The sequence below is a fragment of the Antennarius striatus genome, chromosome 13 (genome assembly GCF_040054535.1).
Source record: "Antennarius striatus isolate MH-2024 chromosome 13, ASM4005453v1, whole genome shotgun sequence".
NCBI lineage: Eukaryota > Metazoa > Chordata > Actinopteri > Lophiiformes > Antennariidae > Antennarius > Antennarius striatus.
In genome coordinates, this window is record NC_090788.1 from 18462673 (window position 1) to 18479046 (window position 16374).

Here is a 16374-nt window from a genome sequence, read left to right on the forward strand (position 1 = left end):
GGAGGCAACGGAGTGGAGCTAAAACTGGTTATGATCCTTTCTTCACGTAGTTTTTGTTGAAGGTCTGGTAGAATTGTACTGAAAAAAAATGTTTTTATTGACTACTTTGGGAGGCGAAGAAAAATAGAATAGAATAATCTAATCTTTTTTGAGTCGATAATATAAAGTATTGTTATCTTATAATTATTGATATTTATGAATTTTTCAGCATCTTTATTAGATAGGAATAGCCTTATTTTAAAAAATCTTTCCTGTGTGATTTTGGTTGTGTTTACCGTCTAAAAAAATGTCCAAACAAATTACTTAGATATATTCTTGTGAAACAGATGTCCAAGTTTCCAAAAGATCACCTTTGGCTTGTTCTTCATCCAGTTTTTTTTATAGCCGTCGTTCCACTGGTTTAAGGAACACACGGCAGTATGTTCATGTTGTTCAAGTGAAATAAACAGCTGTGTCCCAGCATGCTGTGGTTTTTAAATTAAATAATGATCAATTCAAATGGTCCCTAAACATATAATTTTTTGGTTTTCTTTCCTTAATTGCAGGTAAGGAAGAGTAAAATGACGTTCAAGCTTCCTCTTTTCCTTTTTCTCCTGCTCTGTTCAGCCCAGACTTTGAGTAAGTGCATGTGCTCATTGAGACACAATTGACCAACCTTCAGATAATTTATTTTGAGGCTGTTTTAGTTTATTTCTTTTTTCTGTGCAACATAAGCTTTAACACTTCACTCTCTTAACTTGTAAAATTAGTGGGTCATTTTCAAAGCATTTTCTGTTATACCAGTAAAAAAACAAAAAAAACAAAGTAGATGCAATCAATAAATCAAATACTCTCACAAAAATTTGGAATCTATGGCTGGGTGAAATAATCAAAAAACATATCAGTCATCCTGTATTGAATTGATGGGAGATGACTGGAGTCTGCTTTGTGCCTTACTTTTAAAAGGTGGCTTGCTTTTAACAACCTGTCAACTTCTTCCATATTTCTTTTCCGCAGGTATCAAGATCCACTCCGTTCCAGAAGTCAACAGTATTGGCGTGATAGAGACAAAGCTGAATGAGACCGTGTCTCTGATTTGTCAGACTGATGTAGGCCATGACCCTCTGGTTCATGAAGAGTTAGTCTGGTTGAGGAATGGTGATGTCGTTCGTCTGAATGAAGGCAATAAGGAGGGTCGCAGCAGTGTTTGCATTACGCCCACTATCCATGAAGACAACGGTGCCACATTCACCTGCCACCTGAGCAAAAATACAACAGTTAATGACTCGGTCACTCTGAATGTTACATGTGAGCCCCTTCAAATAAATATCTGGATGATGTTGGTAATGACACTGGCAGCTAGAAATAGTTTTAGCTATATCATTGTTAATTATTGACTTGTTCATGAGTTATTGTCAGTCTGTCTGTTGATTGTCATTTTGTAGTCTGTACTCTGTTACCTAATGTGATCGATATTTATGATATAATATTTATTATTTTAAATGAACAGTCTTGACAAGAGGGATTTTTTTTTTGTGTGGACATTCATGTAATCCTCAAGAATATTTACATGCTGGCATGTTTGCTAAAATGGCATAAACGCCTACGAAGAATCATCATATTAGCAATTTATGTATAAATGCGATGTAATGTTAATTATAGTGAAACCTCAGATATGCATCACAGATGCTCTGGTTTGTTTGTCGACTCATCAGTCACCAGCTGTCATTAAGAAAACAAAATCTGTATAGAAAAGTTTCTTTATTCAAACGTTGTCTCAAACTTTAATGAGACTCCTGGGTGTCTCCATTCAGATGGCCCACAGCTTTCTGGGTCAGAGGACATTGTCACAGAAGAAGAAGCACTGCTACTCCTGCAGTGTAACATCCGTGCCAATCCACCAGTCTCGTATGTGTCGTGGACACTGAATGGAAACGAAGTGGATCTAGAAGCTAGTGGCTTCACAGTCACCACTGATGGCTTCGAGACACAGCTATCCGCCCAAAAAGCAAAGAGAGGCTTGCATGACGGCACATATCAGTGTGTGGCGACTTCACCCCTGTATGGAGTACACACTAAGCTTTTCTTTGTCTCATTAACAGGTCGGTTGATGCCATCAAATTTTTAGAGTTTAATTTCAACAGACATGTTTAATCATTTATTGCAATTTATTGACTGTCTTGGTCTTCTTTTCATATTTAGATATGACCATCAAATTCCCACTGATTCCCATGATAGCAGGGCTGGTAGTCGTAGGCCTCACTATGCTTCTTGCAGTTATTGCACGGTGGAAGAAAATCATTAAGGTAAGGAACCACATGCACATCACGAAGATTTAGTCTGACTCACTGCAAACAGATCCTCCTAATTCTTTATTTCTCTTCTGACAGTGCTTCAAGTAGCTTTTCTTTTCTGTTTCACCGAAGGACTGAAGACAGAAAGACAACACCACTTTGTTCTGAGTGCACAAAACCAACTATTAACATAACAGCCTCCTGTTTACTTCCATAATGGTTTTGGAAATGAGACTTTGAAGACCAATAGTCTCTCATGCCTTTTTACCAAGGCTACTGTACAGTCACCAGCTGCTTAGCAACAATTTATAAGTATTTTTCAACAAAGAGCACACACCATAGTGATTAGTGAACTTTACAGGTACTGGTCTGTAAATTTTGTAACCTTTGGAGAAAATCAGACTAGCCATCTCCCTTTGTTTCACATTTTTGTACTATGCTAAGTTAAATAACTGTTGGTGGTAGTTTGATATTTTCAGTACCGATATGAGAGGTCATTCATTTGACCCTCAGCAGTTATGCAAATAACCTTATTTTTGTAAGTTAATTAAGGGATCCCTTGAGATCTCTCTAAAACGTTGTGTGTCTACTGTGTGTGGTGCAGCTAGTAATTCTAAAGTATGTTTCCATGCCTTTTTTGCTCATTAATATCCTTGCAATAAATGTGTTTCTGTGTCCCCATCACCATTGTGAGTAGTTTCCACATATGAACTTTAACTCCTGACTCAACAATACAAGCAAGGGTTGTTAAAATCTTGTTATCCATTTACCTTAATGGTAGAAAAAGACTTCAATAACATGAGGGACAAAGTCTAGGTCTGTGTTTTCTTACCAATAAAAAAACATTAAACGAGATTGTATTTGACAATGCAATACCAAATGAAGATTGACGCACGTGTCTGACAAGAATTTCAGATTATAGGCATAAAGTAATAATTTATTTGAAGGATAAAGACAAGATGATTGTTTGAGTCATGGCTCTATTTGGAAAGAACCCGATTTGGTTACCCATGCTCCTTTGGATCTCTTGTCAAAAAAATCACTTATGTTGTCTCTTTCTATGCTAGACTATCAATTTACCTTAAAGCTCTCATTTGTGTGTAGTTTTTAAATTATTATTTTCTGCAGTCAGATTTTGAACTATTAATTTCACTGTGCAGCCATGGGAAATTGTGTCTACTTAAAATGTCATAAGCTAATTTTACAATGCAAAAAATATATCACAAGTCAAAGTTGTAACGCAATTGAATGCCTTTGCAACATCTCCAACAAATAAAACAAAATAAAGCACAACAAAGTAAAAGGTCTGTGCTGACATCTGCTGGTTATTTTACTTCAAATCCCTTATTAACAAGAATAATATTTTAGTAAAAATGTGTGGAGACAGGGCAGGTCAGGTTTGTACCTCTATACATATCTATCCGAAACTTTTTATTTTAAATTTAATTTTAAACAATTAACCACTGTAGCTAAAATCACAACAGAACATATCATCTCATCTTGTATAGGGAAAGTTAATAAGTAAAAATCCATGTCAGAGTAATGGGCTATGCGTTTAAAGTACAGTTACCTTGTATACTGGTTGAAAATATTTATTTTATACACATACAGTATGTTGCATATTTTGTAGTGGCAGCCCACACAATAATTTCTGCAGGCTGTAACATCTCACTGGTTTTATAAAATATGAACGTTTTAAATAGGCGACTTTATAAAAGAAATGAAATATTGAAAGCTGATCTCGTTTTATTTTTAGAAATTTTGTGCATCCTAAATTAGTAAACAGCCACTCATCGCTGAAACGATCCTTACATTTTTACAGTGTATCCGCTTTTTCAGACAGACCTCTGCGTTCAGGGTGTGGCTGCAGTTACGTAATACGTGACGTCATGACGTATTTGCGTGGAAGGCGTTTGTCTTGCGTTTCGACGTAGGATGCGCGATCCGCCGCCAAATTCAAACAGTCAAAGAAAGGAAGTTCGTCAACAGGCAGCAGCAGCAGAGGGCAGAAAGAAAGCTCCAGGTAAGACATGATAGACCTCTAAATAGTTCGCTTTTGTCTTTTTCAAGCTATGTAACGCAGACAGGCTGCCTGAGACCGCTTTTGTTCATACGTTAGCTAAATTGTTAATATCACATAAGCTCATGAGAGCACGGCTCTGTTTTGCAGTTTGTGAGTGATAATCGCAGGCCGTGCATTCCTGATGGAACCATTTGGAGACACTTTATTGCAGTGATTGAGAAAGTTGGATCGTCGTTATCGTAAATTTAAAGCATGGGTGTCAAAGCGCCGTCGTTATCTCATCACAATGTTTTATTTGGAATCATAACCTTAGCTAGTTAAAAGGTGCAATGGCAGCCCGCAAAGAAAGAAAAGCGGATGAAGCGATAACTAGCTTACACTAAAGTCCTGCCTGTGTTGATGGTTTGTTACAGGTGGTTTTCTACTTATTTTCCCGTCGCATTTTTATTTTTTTATCACATTTTCACATCGTTAGCCATAGCAGGCTGCTATGAAATAATTACTGAAATGTTCTATTTTAATTCAAATAGGTACCTGTGCTGGAGTTATCTGTCTTACTGACTGTTGCGGCTATCAGTTTCCATCACGGATTTATATAATGTCAGTAAATACTACGGCCATAATTTAAGAAAACAAAAATGTAATGCTGTCAAACAGTTACTTCTTAAACACTGCAAAAGACAATGTGGTCATATTAAAAATTAGACTACAGCTGCTAATCTTAACCTTTGATTGGCTGAAATTTGTGCTATAAATAAAAATCTAGATAAATGCCTTACAGTGATATCAACATAATCAGCTGATTTCATTCATTCATTCATTCATTGATGCAGCACTGATGTGTCCTTTCTGCATGTCTTGTTTTTCCTGTTTTTCTCATAAGTGCAGTCAGCATGGCATCGTCAGTAATGGATGGAGTAGGTAGAGCTGTGGTAGGAGTCTGGCGGCAGCATACAGTTTTGGATGAGTCCGATGGTGCAGAGAGCTCCCCAGAAGTTCCTGATCACTTCCGCAAGCTTCGCTCTTCATCCTCACTTAACTCTCTGCGAATGTCCATGCGCAAGCGGCTCCCGCTGCGTTCCATCCAGGCCAACTCCCTCCCAGAGAATCCAACCTGGGAAACCAGTAAGGAACAGTCACAGCCCAGCGCAGTTCATAAACTTACTCGCAGTGCACGCAACTCCATCAATGGAGTGTATCAGGTACATACATTTATTTTGGTGGGATTTGTGTGCCGTGTCAAGTTGGTTTCTTCTTGGTTTTAATGCCTTATTAATCATCATCAATAACTATTTGAATGTCAGTTTCAAATTATTTAAATTTGTTATGTAAATGTGTGAGAATCAAGTAGTTTTTGTGTTAATTGGTTGCCTCTCTGTCCTTCCTTCATCTTCTTCGCTCCCTTACTAGAAGCTGCAGAGAACACGGGAGTTTTCACATGAAGAATGTTTGGTTGAGACCCCAGGTCGAACGTGTGATGAAGAGGACTCTGGTGTATCAACTTCTCGCACACCAAGACGTACGCCTGGCCGAGCTGCAACACCCAGACGCACCCCGAGATCTACAGCCAAAACTGGGCGTACCCCAAAATCTCAAGGACGAAGAACTCCTGAGGCTGGTGTAAGGGGCGTGAAAACAGGAGGTGGTAGGAGGCAGCTGGTCCGTATGGCTGCATTACGGAGTCCCTTTGCCTCACCGAACACACAGAACCAGAGGCTGTGAGTATTATGTTCTTCAAAGTATTACAAAAACAAAATTACACAGCTCCTCGCTGTTGTCTACCCTGTCGTTTCCTCTGCTCTGAGTGTTTGTTTCTTTATAACAGAAAATTTGACCAAGATTTGGAGTCGGTGTCCAGTGGACTTAAGAGACTCAAACGTCTCTCCAAGGCTTTTGATAACATGATTGGCAGAGACGACAGGTAAAGCATCTTCATTTAAAGTTAAATCTATTGTTTGCTGGCGTATAGTAACTTCTAATTTTCCCGCTTTTATTTTTACTATTAGTCAAAGATGTTTTCTCTATTTGGTGTGCATAAAGGAAAGCTTGTGTGCGTACAATTATGAGTGTTTTTTTCTACGTGTTTGTGGGATCAAACACATCATTTTTATTTTCTCATTCATAATTCAAACCACACTGAGTAGACCGCAGTGACACAGCTGCCCTCTTCACCGGTCAACCCAAAGAATCTCAACTGCTACAGAGTTTGTGAGGCCCCAGACTTTCTTACCCTCCCCCATTTACAATATTTCTGGGTCATTTAGAAACGGTTCTGTGCTTCTGGTATTTGAATGAGGAGGGGACAGCAGCGGGAGAAAGTGGGTGTGGAAATTGGAGCCAGACGTTATGACAAAAATGTGCTTTGAGAGAGTTGGGAGTATATTTGCAGTGCTTCCTGTTTTGACATTCAAAATTCTGAATAACGATCTCAGCCAACCTCGCCCGAGATTCACTGAACAAAGGCTCATAAACAACGGCCTTGTCTGTTATCAGTCTGCATTGCATGTAGGTTTCTGTATTCCTCACCATATCAAAATATTATTGTTTGGAAATTTGTTTTCTTCCTACAGCAGAAGGTTCAACTATTCCCGAATTATGGATTAGTAAAGAAGGTAAATTCAAAGAGCAAAATGCATTTAAAGCCACATGAGTTGTGGAAACATGCTCTCTGTGCAACTAATTTTATGACCTAAAAAGTGCATGGCAGAGCAAGCCTGATGTCAAGCCAACAGAAGGGTTGTAGTGGTTACAAAATATATATGTAATTAACTAAAGATGAAGTTACTATGACTGTAATGAGTTCACACTTAATGTGTCATTGGTTTTGAAATGTTTTTTTAGTTATTTAATATATTAAATGCTTCAAAATTAATCAGTTGGATTTCAGTTACATATGCTATAACTTTAGTTAAATTCTGTTGCTGAACCTCCCAGAATGCAGAGCAGTAACAGTTCTCATAATGAAATAAAGGTATTTTTATGAAACTAGCTGTCAGATGGAATCATCTACGTATTAAACAGATATACAGTTTAATAGAAAGAAGTTCCTCAAATCCAACTGATATGATGCATATCGATTAACATATGAGCTCTCTGTACCAAAGTAACTACAGTATTTGTGGGAGTTGATCACAGTTTCATAGTAACTTGATCATTTGTTAATTATTCATATTTGGTCATCAACAAGAATTTATGAAAATCCTTTATTAATACATGCATTAGATTATCCTGAATCACTTGCTTGTCCAGCATGTTAAGTGTTGCCCTGCATTTAACTACATTTTTCAGTTAATTGGATTTGAAGTATTGGCTTTACATGAGTACTCTGATCACAATCACTGTGATCCTTGGAATTGGATGGATTGGATAGTCTTTGTCAATATTCAGTATTAATAACATGATTTGCCAACACTTTGTTTTATTCGGTTTTAGAGTATATTGTCTGCTAAGGAGAAGATGAGGAGAAATTTGTGTTCTGGACAGTCGCATGCTCAGTAAACAAGTGATGAATTTAAGCGGAATTTGAACAAGGATGACTAAATGCAATCTTGTATTTTTAAAGGTGCATGAACTATCTACCCCACTACAGCCCTAATGAACTGTCTTGCTTCCATGAAAAGCCGCTGTTGTGACTGATAATAATGTCCATTGTCTAAAGTATGTTCGCTGTTTCTCCTCTTTGCTTTCCATGTCAACCCATCGTCTGTTACTTTATCACTTTTTAAACCCCTCCTACAACCTAGGAATCCCACAAGTCAAGAATTATGTTTTGAATATCAGAAATTATGCAATTCATGTTAAATTCATCGACTGAATTTCATTTATTGAAAGCATGATTAATTCATACTTATAATCAACGCACAGCGTTATAAGTCTTGAAAAAAAATCCTGTTTATAAACGAAATATATCAATATTTTTCTTCCTGTTTCTCATTGGTAATAGTCAAGGTTTGACATTAATACCTGATGGTTTCATATATGCTGTAGGTGTTTTGATGAACAAGTAATAAAAAATACTAAGCTAATATAAAGTACTTGAATAAGTGTAGAGTTAGTCTGTGATTCATGGATACATTTTGACCGCTTTCCTTCCCCTGCTTGTATTTTTAGCAGTAACCTCTCTTTCTCACCAGAGCCAGTATGAGAGAACATTCTGGAGGAGCAGTGATGAGAAAGCTGGACCCCAGTGGTAAACTCAGTCGCTCAAACCTCACACGTCGAGCCTCGCAGATTTCAGACACACTTGGAGGTTGGGCCAACACTGCTGTGAACACTATTCGCAAACCCAATTAAACTACATGTATGTAAAACACAGAGCCATTTGTAACCATGTTTCTCTTTATAGAATTGTAACTATTATATTGGCAAGTAGTATAGCCATGATACTGGGAGACTGTTTCATAAAAGAGGTCTTTTTTTGTATCTTTTGTATTTTTGTATTCTGTTTACAAGTCTCTTGATAGCTTGTTGTGGGTAAAGTCCTCATTGTGTAGCTACCAAAGGTATTTCTATATTGTGTTTCAAGTTTATTCTAGACGCTACAACCCAATGTCTTTGTAGCATTGTTACACTAACACTCTAGTTTGTACTTTGTCTGCTATCACAGAAAGATGTTACTCGGTACTTCAACTTATTTTAATGGATAAACTGTGTGACACCAAATTTGTACCTGCAGAACACTAAGTAGACTTATAAGAGGAGAGATGTATTTTCCTCTATTTTATATGAATGCAATAATGTTACTAACATTTCTACTGTATTTTTTTATAATGCCAAATTTTAATGTATTATTTTCTACGAAAGGGGTCCTTTTTTATAGCTTTCCTTTATGCAGAGTTCTGCACTTTTAATGGCCTGTGGATGGTGTATGCATAAATAAATGTGTTGGAGAAGACATAATGACTTATAATTACAAAGAAAACAATAATGTTATGAAGGCATAACCACCAGGTCATTACTGTAGCCACTGTCAGACAAAAAAATACTCTTCTCCTTTTTAAAAGTACAGGTGTCCCCTTCCTTGCATAAATGAGGTAAAGGGGTAGATTTTAAATGTGAAATAAAATGCAATACAATAAAAACCTGTAAGCTTCAAAAAACAACATAGGTGTGTTGTCTTTTTTAAGTGGTTCTCGTTAACATATAAAATATCTCCACCGTCTCAAGTTTATAACACCTGTGGATCCTGGTTACAATTACTATTGTGGTAAAGCTTGACTGTGGCGTGGCAGTGGGCTGTCAAAAGTGTGTGTGTGTGTGTGTGTGTGTGTGTGTATGTGTGACGGGCCTTTATACATATGCATGTGACTAACAGATTGACACTATTGTGGACAAATAATTTCTTTACGGTGATGATTTAATTAAATTATTTAAGATCACTTCATTTCAAGTATTACATCTATTATCTGCCACCGGGGTGATGAGATAATCCTTTCGCTCTAAAAAACAAACAACCTTGCATTTATTTGTTCTAAACAAATCTAAACAGATTGTTTTTTCCCTGTTACTCGCCAAACACACACTCTCGTCAAAAACTGTCAAGTCGTTTATGCTAAAATACTGTAATAAAAAAATTCTTATGAATTTTGAATGTAGGAACATGAGTTTGTTTGCTTGTCAAGTTTCAGATTGAAATATTATTCTCAAAATGCTGATGAAGTTTGACGACAAACTTAGTTATGAATCGCGTTCCGCGTTTTGACCCTTGCTGCTTCCCGTTGCCAGTTCCTCTCTCCGCTGATCTCGCCCCTCCTCGGTCTCTCCGGCTTTGTACCCAGAGCTGAATCCACGCCGCGGTTAGCTTGTCTGAGACTCCGGGGCTGTTAAACATCGGAAAATGGCTCTTCACGTTCCAAAAGCTCCGGGCTTTGCCCAAATGTTAAAGGATGGTGCCAAGGTGAGGACATTCAGTGTGTTGGAGTACTCTGTTACTTTTGAGTGTTCGCTAGTTAACTAGCACGCTAGTTAGCATTAGCTCCTGAGTCTGCACATTGATTCACAGTCATGTGGGAGAGTTCTAGAAGGCACCCAGACCGACCCAGCGACACGGAGTTTCGGGACTGGGTTTTTTTTTTTTTACAGTGGACAAATGTCTTTTTATCCACTGTCGTTTTCTTTATTGTATTTGCTGTAAATGCTTTTAGTGCTGTTATAACAGACAGCAATTGCATCCGTTTAGCATTAAGCTAACTCAGCGGAGGCTCTGGTTGACACTTGTGCTTCTCTTGCCTCCCAACTGATGATGATGATGATGATGATGATGTGTTATGGTTATGATGAAATGATTTAAATCACATTACATTTGTTTTGTCGATGATACTAAACGTTTTCAGTGCTTTTATGCCTCTGTTGATAACAGCTCATATTTCAAGGATATATGACTTATAAGCCACTTCATATGAATAATAGAATAACTTTAACACGAGTTACACCTGTGATTATTTGTATATATTGTATTGTATATTGTATTCAACTATAATGTGATTCATTTATGTTGAGAAGTTCCAGCAGATGACTAATTTTGATCTCTGATGCAGCACTTTTCTGGGCTTGAGGAGGCTGTCTTTCGTAACATCAGAGCCTGCAAAGAGCTCTCTCAGACCACTCGCACCGCCTATGGGCCCAATGGTAATCACTGTGCTTTAGAGATATATTTTTCTTTGAATTGTTTGATTTCATTATAAATTGTCTTAACTCATGTCATGGGGTCTCTTAGGAATGAACAAAATGGTCATCAACCACTTAGAGAAGCTGTTTGTCACCAATGACGCTGCAACAATTCTCAGAGAGCTTGAGGTAAAGAGAAAAACAATGTGGTTCATTATATTTTTACTTGATCTGATTTATTTTGAGGGAAATTAACATTCTTCAAAAAAATTTTGCATCTCATAGGTGCAGCACCCAGCAGCCAAAATGATTGTTATGGCATCGCACATGCAAGAGCAGGAGGTGGGAGATGGCACAAACTTTGTCCTGGTGTTTGCTGGAGCTCTGCTAGAGCTGGCTGAAGAACTGCTCAGGATGGGCCTATCTGTGTCAGAGGTGAACACATTTAACCGCTGGTCATTTCCTGGTTGATACTTATGGAGCATTAAATTCTACTCATGTTATTTTCAAAAAAATCAGCCAGATATTGTTATTAACAATCATGCTGACATTATTAGTTTGAGGGATAATATTGATATCATAATCTACAAGAACATCCAACATTTGCTCATTGTCCTCTCTTTGCAAACAGGTGATTGAAGGCTATGAGAGTGCATGCAAAAAGGCTCTGGAGATCCTGCCAGACTGTGTATGTTCCTCAACCAAGAATCTCCATGACATCAAGGAGGCAACATCTGTCATTCGCACAGCAGTGACCAGTAAACAATACGGCAATGAAGACTTCCTTGCCAACCTCATAGCACAGGCCTGTGGTGGGTCAGCAATCCACACTGCGGAAACAAACCTGGATCTGTAATTAGCAATGGCTTGAGGCATGTATTCATTTTATATTGCATTGACTCTATTTAATTGTATGTGTTACAGTGTCCATCTTCCCAGAATCTGGAAATTTCAATGTCGATAATGTGAGAGTGTGCAAGATTTTGGTAAGCATCCTTCTATCTTTAATGTCTGTCTTTGTGTTTTTGGTATTGCCTCTGAGTTAATGTACGCTGTGTTTTTCAGGGTTGTGGGGTGACGGCGTCCTCCATGCTCCACGGCATGGTCTTTAAAAAGGAAGCAGAGGGAGACATCACATCTGTTAAAGATGCCAAGATTGTTGTCTACTCCTGTCCCTTTGACTGTATGGTTACAGAGACAAAGGTAATGAGTACTCAAGTCTTCATATAAAGCAGAGCTAAATTTTTTCCATATCATCCATAAGTATCAGTGCAGTGTCTTGTTACAAACCTTTTGACTGAAGGTGTTTACATTTTTTTTAAAAACACAGATGAAACTGATTATATTATAGAGTCTTAGTACTTTTTAAATGGGCTCCCTGTCATGACTAACTGAGACATTTAAATAACACGACACAATAATATGTGCTCTTCTTAATATGACAAGTCGCATAGTCTTGGCCTTCTGGAGGCATTGATCTGTGTCTCATCTGTCTGATAGGGCACAGTGCTGATCAATAATGCGCAGGAACTCATGAACTTCAGTAAGGGAGAGGAGGATATGATGGAGGCTCAGGTAAAGGCCATCAAGGAGGCTGGCGCCAATGTGGTAGTGACCGGAGGGAAGGTGGCGGACATGGCTCTGCACTACGCCAACAAATACCAGCTCATGGTGGTCAGGTGAGATTGGAATGACAATTTCAATTCAGTAACATTTCACATTATAGCTTCCAGTTGAACCGTGTAGGCAGGAGAGAGAGACACTAGACTTAACAGTTGAATTACAAAGGATGGATTTTGTTTAGAGATTTTATGTAATCTTTAAAGGTATCACATTTATTTGATCATTTCAATTAAAATTACATTGGCATCATGCTTCAAGCCTTTACGCATATTGCATCTTTTTTGCCTTTTTTGTGACATCATTTATTTTAGGATTAGTGAAAGGTAAACATCTGTGTAACACTTGAAAGTTAAATCTGGAGCAGCTTGGCTTCTGTCTAGGTTTTGAACATGCTTCCATCCCAGAAGCGTCTTCTGTTCTAACAGTCCAGTTTCTTCAGATTTAAGGATTACCCTAATTTGAATGAATAAGAATCTACACCAGCAGACATCCGTGCAGTGAACTGCATTAGTGTTGTAATTATGTTGGTACGTCTTGAACGCTGTCTGCTCCTCTGACCTAAGTCTTCAATTCTTTTCCAATCAGACTAAATTCCAAATTCGACTTGAGGAGGTTATGTAAGACTGTGGGGGCTGTGGCGTTGCCCAAGATGGTGAGTGTCATCATGTGGGGCTCACATCAGGTATTTGAACCATAATAAAATGACCATTATATAATGTACAGTAATGCTTCTCTGCTCTCTTAGACTGCTCCGACTCCAGAGGAGATGGGTCACTGTGACAACGTGTACACCACAGAGGTTGGGGACACGCAGGTGGTGGTCTTCAAACATGGTGAATTTCCTTTTGCTTTAGTCTCACTTTTGTTTGTACTCATTCTAAATGTAGTCTTTGCACAGTAATTTTGAGTTTTAATGTGTTATTTGGTATTGATTTTTTTATTAACAGAGAAAGAGGATGGAGCCATCTCAACGGTAGTTATCAGAGGATCCACTGACAACCTGATGGATGACATCGAGAGGGCTGTCGATGATGGAGTCAACACTTTCAAGGTTCTGGTCCGGGTAAGTGAACGCAGCAAACTGATGCAGGATTTTTGCCAACTTTGGTTATGACTGTAGATTAAAACGTATTAAAAAAAAGTTGGACTCATGTGGTTTATTGAAAGTGGATAAAGTTGATAACAACAGAATTAATTCTTCGAGAATAATCAAGCTTAACTCTCATTGGGTTTTTTTCCCATTCACTGTGTAGCTTTGACAAAAGTTTCAGTGTGTATGTTCTTCACCTTCAGGACAATCGACTGATTCCTGGAGCAGGAGCCACCGAGATTGAACTGAGCAAACAGCTCGCTTCATATGGAGAGGTATGCAGATTTAAGTAGATAAATGAAGTGAAAAAAGTTTCAGATTAACTTTGCACAACTTCACTTTTTTTCCCCTTTGTCTTACATGAACAAGCATCTGGTGATGTGCAGAAACATATTTTTCTCTCCCTCTCTGTAGTCCTGCCCTGGTCTGGAACAATATGCCATTAAGAAGTTTGCTGAAGCCTTTGAGGCTTTGCCTCGTGCTCTGGCTGAGAACACCGGTGTGAAGGCGAACGAGCTCATCTCCAAACTGTACTCCTCACATCATGAGGGAAACAAAAACATGGGCTTCGACATTGAGGTGTGTATAAGTACCACATCTTAACATAATTACATTTTATATAATTACATTTTATGTTGTCTACTGTCTAAAGAACCTATCCCACGTTAGCTCCATTATTAAATTAGACAACTGCTAGCAGCTGAACAGAAAAGAACCAAACTTGTATTTTTTTTTCTTTTCAAAATACTGCTACTGAAATATTTCATGTTCAGTTAGCAAAAGTTTTCATAGTCATATAAACATGCAAAATGAAACCTGTTATTGATAACTGTGAACATTTATCTTTGTGCAACAGTCTGCACCTATATTTTCATTTATTTTTAGATATGTTGAACACTAAGGTTCTGTCTGGTCTGATGACTGACTGTGTGGATTTAATGTTGTGTTTAGGCAGAAACACCTGCTGTGAAGGACATGCTGGAAGGTGGCATCCTAGAACCTTACCTGGTTAAACACTGGGGCATCAAACTGGCCACCAACGCTGCCGTGACAGTACTGAGGGTGGATCAGGTGTGTACATAAATGCACAAGTACTCATGAATCTCAAGTAATCCACAACAGCCATGAAACAGGAAATACTGCCTTTCATCAATTCAAATGGATTCCTACATACTTTCCCAATTACCTGCTCTATGCCTTCAAGTTTGTTTTTGTTTGTTTGTTTTTTTAACTATTGAATGATTCCAGAGCAGCCTGATGTATGTGGGATTGATTGATTGATCGGTGTCTCTGTTTAGAATGGGAGAAAATGCCACTCAGTGCAGCTATACTGCTGTGCTGTGAGTTAGTGGAAGTATGAATGGTCACTCTCCAGGCAGTAAGTCATAGTGTGTGTGTGTGTATATGTGATATGCCATGCAGATCATCATGGCTAAGGCTGCAGGGGGACCCAGGGCTCCCAAGCAGAGAGGCCACTGGGACAAGGACGGTTGGGAAGACGAGCCTGATCAGTTTGAAACTCACCATTAGAGGGGGCTCACACACACACTCTCCCTCAGTTAGTAGGTTCTGGAATGAGTGTGTGTTTTTGACTCACTCAGGTCTACTCACTCATCCATGGGATGCTCAAGAAGTTGTGTGAAGTGTTGTTTTGTTCTGCCTGTCACTAACATTGAGTGTGACGTAGAACTCATTGCACAGAATACTGAGTGGCTGCAGCCGCCTCAGGTTCCACTGATGCCACTAATTCACTCTAAATATTGCACAAAGAAGCTACATCTTGGTTTAATGGCATGCTGCATGCACTCATTAAGGTGTTTTTTTGATTGCACTTCTGACAGGTGCAGAAGCGAAAATATAATGTCATTTATTAAATGAAATTACATGGATAGCAGTTTACTGAAATCACAGTAAACTGCAAAGATTTTAATCATTTATTTGGATAAATGTTCGTTCAGAGACTCAATAATTTTTTAGGGAGGGACATAATAAAAGTCAGAGTTTTTGTGGTTAATCCCAGACGCGGACTCATGTTTGTTCTAAGGAAATCTTAATTTTAGTATACAGTAATTCAAAAGAAAAACATCCAGCATATTCATATCCAGCATAGTCGGTGTTGATGCAAATTAAAGCATTAGAAAAGGACGAAAACACTTTCAATGCCACTTACCTTAACGTTCAGATTTCAGTTTTCCTGTGCCAACTACAGCACTGCTTCAGAGCTCACAACTTGCTGAGTGGATTACAGCATGCCTGATTTATTTCCTAATTTTTCCCCTCCCAATTTCAGATCATCATGGCCAAACCAGCAGGGGGACCTAAAGCTCCCCAGGACAAGAAAAACTTCGATGAGGATGACTGAAGCTCATGTCCATCTGATGCTCCTTCAACCCTCAACTTCTCAAATAAATTTACAAAATTCTTTTGTACTTGTTTATTTAAAGGTCCACAGTCAAGTTTGTTTTGTAAAAATGGCCACACATTGGGTAACAGGATATGTTCAAATAGGATGTAAGGATGGCACCGTTTGCTTTTTATGTTCTAAATCTCAAAATAAAGGCACTTGCGCTGTTGTGTCATGCTTTGGGTTGTATTTTCTTCTATCATATTCTATAATAATAACATTGAGTTGGCATTTGATGGTTCATGTGTTCAGTGAATGTTACAGTGTTACAGATTTTAATCTTGTATTGATCAGATTATTTAATCCGGGGTGGAGCTGGTGCTGTTATGACTCAGACTCCATCCTGCGGAGCCAA

The 16374-nt window shown here is 38.3% G+C and overlaps 2 protein-coding genes across 4 annotated transcripts; both read left to right on the top strand.

The window, feature by feature from the left end:
* The first annotated feature begins 560 nt into the window (after positions 1-560).
* On the top strand, positions 561-9372 carry tmigd1 (transmembrane and immunoglobulin domain containing 1). Its single transcript, XM_068330450.1, has 9 exons — positions 561-618; positions 997-1287; positions 1794-2081; positions 2182-2285; positions 4208-4296; positions 5180-5498; positions 5707-6014; positions 6122-6217; positions 8430-9372. The coding sequence occupies exons 1-9, from the start codon at positions 561-563 to the stop codon at positions 8587-8589; spliced, it is 1713 nt and encodes a 570-aa protein (XP_068186551.1). The 3' UTR covers positions 8590-9372.
* Positions 9373-10042: 670 nt separating this feature from the next.
* On the top strand, positions 10043-16196 carry cct8 (chaperonin containing TCP1, subunit 8 (theta)). 3 transcript variants are annotated; one of them, XM_068330961.1, is made up of 16 exons: positions 10043-10192; positions 10833-10923; positions 11012-11091; positions 11188-11337; positions 11534-11714; positions 11827-11888; positions 11968-12105; positions 12403-12581; positions 13111-13177; positions 13271-13358; positions 13473-13588; positions 13819-13890; positions 14030-14194; positions 14567-14686; positions 15038-15177; positions 15906-16196. In XM_068330961.1, the coding sequence occupies exons 1-15, from the start codon at positions 10133-10135 to the stop codon at positions 15143-15145; spliced, it is 1677 nt and encodes a 558-aa protein (XP_068187062.1). In that variant the 5' UTR covers positions 10043-10132; the 3' UTR covers positions 15146-15177; positions 15906-16196. The 3 variants fall into 3 exon arrangements, with proteins under 3 accessions (XP_068187062.1, XP_068187063.1, XP_068187064.1); XM_068330962.1 differs by having other exon boundaries at positions 15038-15173; XM_068330963.1 differs by lacking the exon at positions 15038-15177.
* Positions 16197-16374: the final 178 nt, after the last annotated feature.

Bases quoted from the DNA above. Each gene is read 5' to 3' on its own strand.
- tmigd1 (XM_068330450.1), top strand. From the start codon at position 561: ATGACGTTCAAGCTTCCTCTTTTCCTTTTTCTCCTGCTCTGTTCAGCC. The intron at 2,286-4,207 runs GTAAGGAACCAC...GTTTCGACGTAG, and splicing joins GGTGGAAGAAAATCATTAAG to GATGCGCGATCCGCCGCCAA. The intron at 5,499-5,706 runs GTACATACATTT...CTCCCTTACTAG, and splicing joins CCATCAATGGAGTGTATCAG to AAGCTGCAGAGAACACGGGA.
- cct8 (XM_068330961.1), top strand. From the start codon at position 10,133: ATGGCTCTTCACGTTCCAAAAGCTCCGGGCTTTGCCCAAATGTTAAAG. The intron at 11,715-11,826 runs GTGGGTCAGCAA...TATGTGTTACAG, and splicing joins CCTCATAGCACAGGCCTGTG to TGTCCATCTTCCCAGAATCT. The intron at 14,195-14,566 runs GTGTGTATAAGT...TGTTGTGTTTAG, and splicing joins ACATGGGCTTCGACATTGAG to GCAGAAACACCTGCTGTGAA.